The sequence below is a fragment of the Lissotriton helveticus genome, chromosome 4_1, assembly GCF_964261635.1.
Source record: "Lissotriton helveticus chromosome 4_1, aLisHel1.1, whole genome shotgun sequence".
In the NCBI taxonomy this organism is placed as follows: domain Eukaryota; kingdom Metazoa; phylum Chordata; class Amphibia; order Caudata; family Salamandridae; genus Lissotriton; species Lissotriton helveticus.
Genome location: NC_136063.1, coordinates 1,020,775,959 through 1,020,789,295, shown reverse-complemented (window position 1 = coordinate 1,020,789,295; position 13,337 = coordinate 1,020,775,959). Strand labels below are relative to the sequence as shown.

The 13,337-nt window shown below is 43.3% G+C and overlaps 1 protein-coding gene across 1 annotated transcript in view; it reads right to left on the bottom strand.

Annotated features, from left to right (window-relative positions):
• The window catches only part of SEMA5A (semaphorin 5A), a 1,863,338-nt gene that overhangs the window by 518,596 nt on the left and 1,331,405 nt on the right, over positions 1-13,337 (bottom strand). The window contains exon 13 of the mRNA XM_078687625.1: positions 8,281-8,398. Within this exon, the coding sequence (XP_078543751.1) occupies positions 8,281-8,398 (118 nt within the window). The remainder of the gene's footprint in view (positions 1-8,280; positions 8,399-13,337) is intronic.

Below are 13,337 nucleotides of genomic sequence, written 5' to 3'. Positions count from 1 at the left end.
CTCAAAGCCTCAAAAGGAGACCTTTGCATAACAGCATTGGGAGTCGTGCGATGTGCCCACCACGTCTTCCTTAACACATTGCTGAATGACATCTTGGACTCCAAAGCCCTTTGTGCACAACTTTTAACAACCCTATTCATCCTCTCCGTGAGACCATTTGCTTGAGGAGAGTAAAGAGCTGTCTTCTGGTGAATAATACCAAGACCTTTCAAGAAGCTGTCCATCTCACTAGAAGTAAATTGTACCCCATTGTCAGTGAGTAAAACCTTGGGAACACCCTCAGATCCAAACACATCTTTTAGGAATTCAATCACAGTTCTTGAGTTAACTACACCCATGCATTTAGACACAACCCACTTAGAAGTGTAGTCAACCAGTAAAACAACATATCTCTCATGTGAGGGCATAAGCTCAAAAGGGCCGGCAATGTCTAAGCCCAACTTTGTCCAAACAGCCACAGGAACTTCCACAGGTGACAACGGGGAGTGACTAGTGGTACGTGACTTGTCATTCACCGCACACAAATGGCAATCTTTAACCACAATTTCCACCATACGATCCATTCCAGGCCACCAATATCTTTCCCTGATGCGAACCTTCGTCAAATTTCTTCCCAAATGCCCCTCATGAGCCAGGTTGACAATCCTCTCTCTCAAATCACTAGGAGGCACAACTCTATCACCCCCTCATTAAATTCCCTTGGAAAAAAGTTAAATCATCTTTCACGGACCAAAACGGCTTCAACATATTCTCTAGAGTATGATAATCCGGCCAGCCACTCCTAATAACATTCCTTAGCAATAGAAAAACAACATCTTCATCAACCTTGCGTGACCATTCCTCCTCGGAAATGGTAGATTCCAAAACCCAATTTATACACGTGGTAACCTCAGTGACACAATCTCTATCTATGGGATGACGTGACAAGCAATCAGCAGGTTTGTTGTTCAACCCTGGAATGTATTGCACAGAGAAGTTGAACTCTTGCAAACCCTCGCTCCACCTTTTCAATCTTGGCGTCATATGATCACTTTGATGACATGAAAACATTTGAACTAGAGGACGGTGATCCGATTTAACCACAAATGGTATCCCCCATAAGTAAAATTTGAAATGACAAATAGACCAATATACTGCCAACGCTTCTCTTTCAATACAAGAATAATTGTGCTCAGCTTCCTTTAGAGCTCTTGAAGCGAAAGCAACAACAACTTCTTCACCATTAACAACTTGGGAAAGCAGAGCACCTAAACCTTTAAGGCTGGCATCGGTAGTCAATATGGTTTTGAGTTTGGAGTCAAAATGACCCAGAGTTGGCATCTCACCAATCTCTTTCTTAACCAAAACAAAAGCTTTCTCGCAATCACTAGACCAGGAAAAATGTACACCTTTTTTCAAAAGGGACCTAATGGGCTCAACGAGACTAGCAAAACCCTTAACAAATTTGGAATAAAATTCCGCCATCCCTAAAAATGATTTGACCTGATCCTTATCTACTGGAGTGGGTGCCTTAACAATACTCTCTGCTAGTTCTAATTTGGGCTGAATTCCATTCCCCGAGATAACGTGTCCCAAATACGTGACGGATTCTAAGCCAATACGACACTTCTCCCTTTTTACTGTAAGCCCACTCTCGTTTAACCTATCTAACACCAATCTCAACACCTTGTCATGCTCACACATGTCTACACCATGAATCAAAATATCGTCCTGAAAGAACATTACATTGGGAAGACTCCCCAAAACCATCTTCATCACCCTTTGGAAACAAGCGGCTGCTGAGGCTAAGCCAAACGGCATTCTTAAAAAACGGTAAGCACCTAGGGGTGTAACAAACGATGTCAAGTGCCTGCAGTCCTTATGCAGCACAACTTGATGGTAAGCAGAAGAGAGATCAAGAACACTAAATATCCTTGCTCCCTTTAGAATGCTGATACTCTCAGCTATGTTAGGCAAAGGCTGACGGTCTACCCAAATCCATTCATTCAAACCGCGAAGATCCACACACATCCTAATCGATTTCCCACCATCCTTAGGTGCTAGAACCACTGGACTCAACCACTCTGATGATTCAATTTCTTCAATTACTCCTAAGTTTAACAATTTCTCAATTTCAAGTTTAAGTGGTTCCAGCATCATGTTGGGTACTTTCCTGACTCTGTGTACACATGGCCTGGCAGATTTTTTAAGGATGATTTTATGTTCGAATCCCTTCAGACACCCCAATTTGTCAGAAAAAACATTAGGATAATCATCAAAATATTTACTAGATTCACACACAAGATCTATCTGGGAATGAAGATAACTGGAAAGAAAATCTTTCATCAGCATGACTTGATTTCTTGGATCTTCAGCTCCCGGATTAAGTATAATCCCTAAATCATGTTGATGCCGCCATCCCAGGAGATTATCACCTCTGACAGCTACATAAACTTTCCCAGATATACACATACCACTAAAAGAAATGTTGGCCACAATATATCCTAAGATCTCTATTCTTGACTTATTGTAGCTAAGGGGAGAAATGTCAGAAGGTAATAATTGAAGATTTTCCAACCCAACCACTTCATCCCAAATCTTGTTACCAATTAACGTAAAAGGAGACCCAGAATCTGCCATGAGTTTAAACATAAATTTGTCAATTTTCACATCACAAAATGGCATAAAAATACGTTCTGTGTCGACCATCGCATCATTAACATTGGACACCACAAGTGTACGTACAATGTCAGAGGTTGGCACAGAATTGTGCTCTGTGTCGACCATCGCATCACTAACATTGGACACTACAAGTGTGCGTACAATATCAGAAGTTGACTCACTAACTTCTCTCTTTTTTCCAGATCTACATACACGTGCATAGTGTCCTTTGATACCACAATTATTGCAGATGCTATCCTTAGCGAAGCAATGGGGAAAATTAGAGGAATGGGAGAAACTCCCACATCTGAAACAACGCATCCTTTGGTTACTTATAGGACGTTGTTGGCGAGAGTCACGCTCCTTAGAGGAGATAGACTCTTTGGAGGAAGAAGGGCGATTATCAAGAGTGTTTTTCTGAGCAAACGTCTTTGTCACCTCAAAGGTGGCAAAATCAGTGCCTGGAACGCAGGAGCAGCTTACCCTAATTGAAGGTGTTTGGGGCTCCATTTTCCTGGTTTTCAGTCAAATTTTTATCGCACAAAAAGTGAATAATATTGTTCACTATTAGTGTAGTAAAAATTGAGTATACTTAGCTGGGATATGACCCTATCTGGCAACAATTTGTACCAGGGACCTGGAAATAAAAAGGGGAGTACGACAGGGGTGTATACTGGCCCCATTTGTATTTAAATGATTTGGACAAAGTATTAAAAAATACAGAGGTAGATTTTCCATATATAGGGCGATGTGGACTTCCCGTCCTACTTTACGCGAACGATGCCGTCTTTCTAGCGAGGACGGCATTAGGTCTTCAATCCCTACTTGAGGCTTTTTTTAACTTTATGTCTGATTGGGATCTGGCCAGTAACAACTCAAAATCTTACATTATGCAAGTGGGGTCCCGATCAAGAAAAAGTTTCCAATTTAGGGTTGGCTTTCCTATTATACCCGGTACAAATATTTTTTCCTATCTAGGGGTACTCCTGGATGATCAGTTACAATGGGGGGCCCAGATCATAAAAAAGGGGGGCTTTGGTCAGGGAAAATGCGGCAATTTTTAATTTTGCCACTAAAATAGGGAGGAAACCTGTTGGTGCTATGCTAAAGGTGTATCAGGCTAAAAGCCTGGCAACAGCCAGTTATGGGAATGAAATTTGGGGTCATATCAAAGTGAATCTTTTACAGGTGGCAGAGAATAATTTCCTGAAGCACCTGTTGTGTGCCCCACAGAGCCTTTCCAACTTGGCGGCCCGTGAAGAATTGGGTGTTCCGTTTTTGAGTGATACTCTGGCCTCGGCCCTCTTGTATTCTGGTTAAAATGCTGGCTGAACCAGTAGTTAAACCTCACCCATACGATATTGAGAGAGTGCTTGACACTTGATAAAGTAACCCAAATTCCATGACTTAATTACATTAAAAGTAGCCTGGAGGGGGTATGTCGCGTAGCGTTATTTCACAAGCTTGAAACCATTACCAAGAAGGACGTGGAACTAGTTAGGGAAGCCTTCTTATCATTAAAAAAACTGGATAGGGATGAGCAGGAACTCAAGAAACCAAGTGTCCGTAGGTTCATAATGCATAAAACAACACCACTCATGGAGCCTTATCTCCTGGGGTCCCTATCCATACATGAGAAGTTCCTACTAACTAGGTTCCAGATGAACCTTTTTCACCTCCTGTTGGTTAGACCCAAGGGTTGTTATAGAGGACAAGTGTTAGCATCCTGTGGCTGCGACGGTCAGTCTCCGCAGGACCTGCTACACTTCATGTTCTTCTGTAAATTTTATTCAATTCCATGGAAACATTTCCTGGTCCCTATTTTAAGGAAGTTCAATTTTAGTCAGGTTGGCCCAGCCCTTTTGCATCTTCAATTACTGAGCGAGGATTGTATATTTTTTATTGTGGGTTATTTAAAATCTATAATGAAATCAAGGGCTTGTATGGATGTATAATGTGGGGGTTGATGTTTCACTGGGTAGGTAACAGCAAGATGGCTTTGTTTTCCAAAGGATGCAAGCTAAAAGCAGGCCTGTTTAATATGATGTTTTATGGGATGTCTGCTTTTATGAATTAGCAGCTATGTATTTTTTGTATTTTCTTGGACCTTTTTTCTAAAACTAAGAAATGACTTGGAGTGGGTGTGTTTTAATATGTCTGATTTTATGTATATGTAGTTTTGTAACTTTTATGGTTGACCTTTGTGTAACCGAATAAAGTTTATTTGATTTGATTTGACCCTATCGTATTATTATTTATTATTATTAATTGGGTTTTGTTAAGCACAAACAACCCGAAGGCCTCGTAGCGCTAAGTAAAGTTGAACTAAAATGAGCTGAACAAGGAGTTCGATGAAAAGAAGAGTTTTCAGATCCTTCCGAAATTTAAGCAGGTTAGGTTCACTGCGCAGGGTGGTGGGCAGAGCATTCCAGGCCTTGGCAGCGTTCCAGGAGAAGGAGCGTCCGCCCCATCTGGTTCGTTTGATTTTATTCGTGGTGGCCAGGCAGGCAGTACTAGATCGCAGTGTTCTGTGGGGAAGGTAAGGAGTTGCTAAGGCACAGATCATTGCTGGAGCGGTCTTCCACATGGCCTTGTGCATAATGCACATAGATTTAAATAGTACTCTCGCCTTGATAGGGAGCCAGTGAAGTTTTTTCAGGGCCGCTGTCGCTGACTCTCGCTTTTCAAGGCCCAGCAAAAGGCGGGCCGCTGCGTTTTGGGTAACCTGGAGTTTCCTTGTAGTAGATGCAGGAGCCCCAAGATATAAAGAATTCGCGTAGTCCAGACGGGACAAAATAATGGCCTGAACCATTATTCTACGAGCTTGGGAAGGAAGGAGCGGTAGCACTTTCCTGAGCATACGCATAAGACCGAAGCAAGTGGCGGACAGGATGGTAGCTTGTTTTGTGAAATTTAGATTTGTGTCCAGCCAAATGCCCAAGCTCTTTATTTCGGTCTTTGGTTGGGGCGGGGTACCCATACATAAAGGCCAATCGGATAGAGAGCTAGGGATGGATGAATTGCCCAGAATCATTAGCTCCGTTTTCTCGCCGTTAAGCTTCAGATGCGAGATGGTCATCCACTGGGTAACTGCTATCAGGCATTTGTTAAGATTGTGAGGGGAGGTATTGGGCTGGTTCAAAGATACGACCAGTTGCGTGTCGTCAGCATAGGTCACTATGTCCAGCCCGAACGAGTGTACTATGTCAGCAAGAGGTTGCATATAAATATTAAAAAGGGTGGGACTTAAGGCAGAGCCTTGGGGCACACCTTGGTTGAGAGGCCACGTTTTTGAGTGGGTGGTACACTCCACCACCTCAAAAGAGCGGTTCTCCAGAAAGGACTGAAGCCAGAGAAGGGCCTTCCCTGAGATTCCTATTTGGTGGAGGCGGTGAAGTAAAATGCTGGTGTTAACAGTATCGAAGGCGGCACTAAGGTCAAGTAGCATAATTGCTGTAGTGCCGCCTTCGTCCATCTGTTTCCTAGCCAGTTCAGTCACTGTCAAAAGGGCGGCCTCAGTTCCCAACCTGGGACGAAAGCCCGCCTGAGAGTCATGAAGCAGGTGATTATTCTCCAGGAATTGTGTAATGGAGATGTTAATGTGTTTTTCTAGCAGTTTGCTGACCCAGGGGAGCAATGAGATAGGTCGATAGTTGGCCATATTTTCAGGATCTAAAGTGGGTTTTTTCAACAATGCTCTGACTTGGGCACATTTCCAAGTAGAAGGAGCTATGCCAGTGGAGATGGAGGTGTTTAATATGTTGAGAACAACAGGTCTAATAGTATCTATGATTTTTACTAGGTGGCACGGGGGAACAGGATCAGTGGGAGACCCAGATTTAACTTTCCGCATAAGGATATCCAGGGAGTCCTCTTTAAGCGAAGGGAACTCCTCCAGTTTGGGGGGCTTAGTATGCGGTGAAATCAGTCCTTCATCATAGATCAGATTAGGTGCGTCAAAAGTAGAGGTGATAGTCTGTATTTTCGTGTAAAAATATTCAGCTTGTTTATCACAACGCATCTGAGCTTTGCTAGGATCGAGAGGAATAGCAGGGGTTTCAAAAAGAAATGTAGCAATTTTGAAAATTTCTCTCGGAGAGTTCGATGCGTTATTCATTTTTTCTTCGAAATACGAGGCTTTAGTACGACTGATCTCAGCTTTATATTTTTTTATTGCTTCCTGATGTCTAGATTTATCTGAATTACTGCGGGATTCCCTCCACGTTCTTTCGAGTTTTCTGCATACTCTTTTCAGATCTTTAAGTTGGGGGGTATACCAGGGAGAGTCCCTAGATTTGGTCTTCTCTTTAAGGGCTTTCTGAGGTATAATGGAGTCCAAGGCCGTATGCAGCCAATTGGTATAGTTGTCATAGAGCAGTGTGGGATCAACCTCAACTTGGGAGGGAGCAGAGGACAGAGATTTGACCCACCGATCAGTGGACAGTTTTGTCCATTCTCTTCCTTGTAGGATGGTAAGGGGGGGACTAGGGCCGGAGTGACTGGCAGCCATAATATCTGGCAGCTAAGGTAAGAAAAACAATGCATTTAAATGAATGTTGTATGCATGCTTTTATGTGAGCGTGTTTATCTGAGCATGTGTAAATGTGTGTGCATATTTGAGCATGTGTGTGTGTGACTCAAAGTAAAGGTCAAATGGTGTGTGATGTCACTTACGTTACCCCTGGCATTTTGGTGAATTGACACCCATGGGTCTATGTGATGCACAGACAGTGCACCTCCTGGCTGCCTGTTTACTTCTGAAGCTACATTTGAAATATTGCACAGGCGCAAACAAAGGTTCTCGTCATTGACATGGGCCGCAACAACTTGTAAATGAGGGAATAGCCCCTTGTGATCACAAGGGCCCATCTTTTTTGCCAGCAAGATCCGTATTACAAAAAGGGCCACAGAGGGCCACAGAAGCATCTGCGCCCCTTTCCTGATGTTAAGTCCCCCAGAAGACCAAAAACCAGGCACACATGCTTGTTGCACTTGTAACACAGCCCCAGGAGAGAAGGACTGCGACAGGCAGTGTGGCAAGTGGCATGGAACGCCACAATGTGGAGGGAAAGAAATCTTTTGCAGAAAAATAACTAGGAAACCCTTAAAACTCAGCTGAGCAAAACAGATCAAACAGAAGTGATCACGCACAACTTTCTTTTAAAAGTTTTAAAAAAAAAGGAAATTATTGCTCGTCTTGGTAAAAGTGGTTTTAAGCATAGTTAACACCATATTTTTCAACACGATCATTTGATAATGCTCCCTACAAATATAAACATTCATTCTACAGAGAAAAAAATTGACAGAATTTTCTAAAGGTTTAAGACTTCCAGATTCATTTTTATCTTCCAACGGATGAAACAGATCATTTCACAACGCACAGGTACAACCGGCTCAGAACCGCCAGTCCTTGAAATGGAGCAGCTTGGGGGGGGGGGGGGCACCCGATGCATTCACTGTACAGCCAAGCAAAGAATCTGTGCGCTCCCAGGAGCTCGCCAGCATCTGCTACTCAATATGGAAGATCAAACGGCCTTAAGTGAAATGTCCTGAAGCGACCGCTTCAAGTTCTCGGAGCATGAGGTCTGCCGCTGCGGAAATAAGTCTTTTGAGAAATCCTTTGCATATGTGGTGACTTACCGGGCAGGCAATGATGCTCTGCTCCCACTGGCTCATGCTGAGGCTTTCTTCCAGCGTTGTGCATTTCTTCATCACCATGTCCCAGCCGCAGTAAGGATCCTGCGCTCCAATGCAGGCGCTGAGGAGAAAAGCGCATATCGGTCACACGAATGGTAAAATGGTATCTGACAAGATTTACAGGAACACCATTTATGGATACAACTTTCTGAACAAATTAGCTGGAAACAAGACGTTAGCTGACACCGGATTAAAAAGTGCCACAAAGGCTGCAAGCATATGTCGCAAAAATATTTAAAGAAGAAATCATGCCACCTATACCTGGCATCCCTATACTTCTAATGAAAATTTGAAATGTAAACTATTAATAGACCATGATAGGGGCTTCCTATAAAGCAGCTGAGCTTACAACATATTTAGAAACGCTTTTTGTTATATTGCAAATGATAGGAAATTATGTTTCGATTCGGCATAAAGAAAATATACGATTGGCTTTGAATTACTGTAACCTGAAAACATAGTTTAAACATGCAAGGATGACTAAAACATGATATTTAATGAGAAGTAAATAAAAACAGCGGCAAAGTAAAGTAGTATCACACAAGCTCTGCCACAGGAGTGTAGTTCCTTTTCGGTGGATATCCACATGTGATCAGGAAATATGACATCACTCACAGTGCAGTAGAGACAATGACAAGTGCTCTAACTCATTGCTCCATGCTCTAAGCTGTTGTAGGCAGAATCACAACAAGATTGACAGCTGAACTTCACAATGAGTAAAGAACGCTGATCCAAAGACATTCTATGTATGTATATAGGTATGTATTTTGGGGCAGATTTATGTCGGACTTGCGCCACCTTTACGCCGCCGTTGCGTCACGCAACGGCGCGGAAACGTGGTGCATCCCTGCGACCTATTTACAACGTGACGCATCTAGGCAGATGCGTCACATTTTAAAGCCCTGCGCCACATGAAACCTGCGTCAGGTTTCATGTGGGCGTTCTGTCGCAGGGTGGGCGTTCCCTCGTAGGAAAGCCCCGTAAAACTGACGCAGTGAAATCTACAAGATTTCACTGAGTCAGTTTTACGATGCTGCTGGGTCAAATCCTTACGCCTGCTTGAAGCAGGCGCAAGGAGTGACGCACCACGTTATGTATGGGTGGCCTCTGTACATTGCAGGAGTTGCGTCGCACTTGAGACGCTACTCCAGCAATGCACCGCCCGTTCACCACAAGATGCATCACGCATCTGCCCTTCCTTGCACCATGGTGCGCCGCATTGTAAATACGGCGCATCAGTGATGCCGCAAGGAGGGAATTGCGTGACGCAATAGTTCTGGCGCATCCCTGCTGATTTGCAGAGATGCGCCAGAACTCATAAATCTGCCCCTTTGTATTTATGAATTTAGAATCTTATATAATGCTAAAGCTGTCCCAAAACCACACTTAAAAAGTGAGGGAGGCTAAACAGCAGAGATTTGCAATCAGTACAGTTAGCATTACATATGAATGAAATTAATCGAATTAGAAAGAAAATGTATTATAGCAGGACAAAACGTAGGTGCAAATATGGTCATGGCTGCAAAAGCTGTGTTCTGGAAGAAGACATGCCAGACAAATTGCAGGTGATTCATAAAAAAGATTTCATTGGTGAACAAGGGTTGAAGTCATACATTGTCATTGTGGTGCAGTCTCCTCCGAGGAACTATTTGTCACCTCATAACATTTTGTAAAGGTTCACTCATTTGCTCCATTTCTCTTTGAGGTTGTCTTCATGGCAAAAAAGCAAACTGTGCTTTTCGCGGTCAGATAACGGCCTTGACCATTTTAAAATGAAATGGTATAAAATAGTAAATTTTCCAAAATATATACTTATGACCGAAAGTATGTTGGTGCAAATTAGCATGATTTGGCCACGTTATGTAATCTAGTTTTAGAATGGTTACCTCATAACTATGGGGCCGATTCACAGAACTAATCTGAGATAAAAATCTAAACTTACTACTTTTGGTATCCACAGAAGGCATTTAGTATTAGTAAAGTTAGGACTGCTAACTTTACTACCACTAAAAGACAAAATCCTATCTTTACGGCTTTCTGTATTCACAAAAGTCATTTAGAAGTAGTAAAGTTAGGAGTCCTAACTTTACTACTCCTAAGGGGCCGATTCCAATGTCGGACGGAAGGGCTCTGACCAACGGTCGGAGCCCTTCAGCCCGCATCGGAACGTGCTGTTCAGATTCCTTTCCGACCAAGCCATTCCAATGGGCTCGGTTGAAAAGGAATCCGATTTGGATTTCCGGATTGCTTATGAAGGGCTCGGCCCGCCGCCATCCGGAAACCCTTCAGTACTCCCCCGCCGCCTCTTTCCGACCATGAGAGTACGATGGCAGTTTCCCACTGCCTTTTTGTGCTGGTCTTTCTGCATGAAAAGGCAGTCAGAAACAGTCTTTGGGCCCCCATGGGTGCGAGGCCGAAGAATGGCAGCCTGGGGGCACCTATGATGCCCTCATGTTGATCCCTGCACCCGGTGGCAGACAAGGTGCAGGGATGAATGGCACCCCTGCATGTCACAATGCGAGCATGCATTCCATTCGGGATGCATGCTCCCATTGTGAAATATAAGAGTGCGACCGAACAGGGTTTGGTTGCATCGTACTTTTAGGTCTGTAACTGACAACAGTAGGTCGGTAGGTTACAGTTCCTGAGCTATGTCGGACGGACTCCGGTCCCCCCGACATCGAATCTGCCCCTAAATGCCTTCTGCAAACACCAGAAGTAGTACGTTTAGGATTTTATCTCAGATTAGTTCTGTGAATTGGCCCCTACATAAGCATAAGCAACTGGTACATTTATATGTGCAGGAATGAAGACACTGAAACACTGTAATAAAATCTTGAAGAGTTAACTGCATACTCCCAAAGTGTTCCCTAAACTATAACACACATGGATGTTGACAAATGCATAAGATGAACAGGCTATGTAAAGAACATTACAACACTGAGTAGAATTTGACACATTTCTGATTATACATGTTGAAGACTTCACATTTCCATTGAAGGATTAAATGCAACTTCAAGTACCATGTTCAAAGGAAGCCAGGACGCAGCACAGCACCACCTTACTTAGACTTTTACATGTGTGATTTCACAGCAAGCCTAGGGCCACATGATCCCATGGAGGCGGTGCAGGAGTTCCAATGGGGATCAGTATGAAGTCATCAAGTATGAAGGAGGAGAGTATCTTGACTGGTTTGGGATTTCATTACAACAACGTTTGAAGCATAACAGGTTGGAAGCATTGGACTTTTGTTTGATGTATGTGGGACCCCATAACAAGACAATATTCAACCTCTCTCGGTTGCGCAATGAAAGCAGCCTCACTAGTGACAAAGACAAAGCTGAGAAAAAAATGGCAGCATCAACAACCATGGGCAACCTAAGGGCCCTTCCAAGCGACCAACACATCATACCCTCACAAAAAAAGCCTGTGTTGGATCCCAGTTAGCCTAGAATCAAACGTGCTCATTGGTCGGACTATGTGTATACCATCATGATTACAGTTAATTTCTACTTACTCCTTGTTTAGATGTACACTGTTTTAGATTATACTATTTTTAAGTTTGAGGGAGCTATGTCGTCTGCTGGTTGTCATTATTAGCATCCTGTTTACTGACTGAGGCTCTGCCGTCTTGTTTCAGAAACCATAAAGAGCCACTAGGTATGGTGGTATTAGATGATTACTTGTGCCTTGAAATGCCGATGCTGCTATAATATGACTGTTGTTTGCACATGGCATAGACACATTGCAATATATCAAGTTTTAGTAAGTCCAGATGGGTGAAATAAGTTGAATATCAGATGTGCCGCTGGTAACTTCAGAGCAATGCAAAAATGTTTTTATGGCCAATTTTAAGATTCACTGTCACCACATTTTGGAGTGAAGTGAATCCATCTACCACCTCTCAATTTTGAAGATATGAAACATAATTTGTAAGAATTTGCATATTAGAAATTGTCAAAGCTTCTGTTGCCAGTTGTAGGAGCATGACCACAAGGATTATGGAGCCATAAACATCAGGGAACAACAACACTTGTTAATCTCCAAAGCTGTCCGTGCATAATACAGGGTCATCCCATTATGCCACGTGACCTTCAGGTAAATCACATATAAGGATTCAATGGTTCTCTAGGATCTTATTTATCTGAAGTAGCCACATACATTGACAGTTCACGCTGCCACCTCGGCTGATTAAAATATTCTATTTTTGGAATCTTTTCCCACCTCTCACATGGCCTCTAATTTTGGAACATTCAGAGTCAGTGAAGTTGAACTGCAGAACATTTAGAAGTCAGTGAGTAGCTTTTGCACTCATGCGCTGGGTTGTATATTATAATCCATTCTTAGGTTAGGTTCATTGGCTATGATCCTGCACTGGGTATCTTACTGACAAGACTTTACAGCCTGCGTGGAGAACATGCAAAGGCCCCCATTCCCTGGATGAGTGTTGACGCTCGGACAAATCACAATGCTGCATTGCAGCGATGTGATTGGTCAGGGGGGCCTGTCTGTGCTTCCTTTTTCTGGAGTCTGACAGAGGATAACAGGAGCAGAGATAAGGGACCCGGCAGCATGGTAAGTGTTTTTTTTGTTGAATGTTTTTAACGTGGCTTAACGCCGCTTTGTAAATAAGGCCCTGTTTCATGCTTCACTTAGCTTAAAAGGGGCACGCAATGGATGCTGCTGTGGGCATTCTGCCGCAACACCCATTGTTCTTTGGTGATGCCTCATGTTTACAAGGCTGGGTCAGCGCCGAAAACTAAGATCAGGGAAACCCTGGTATTAGACTGGCGATAAGAAGAGAAATTATTAATTTCTCCTCATTTTTTGCCCTATCCAAATCGCCTTTCAAGGTTGTTTATGTGCAGGAAGGTGTCACTTCCTGCATATAAGCAACCACCCCTGCAGCGCAGGCACCCTTGCAACATGGCGCAGGGGTGCCTGCGCTGGTGCTAGGTTGCTTTATTAGGGTCTGCACCAGGGGAAACACAGGGGTGCAC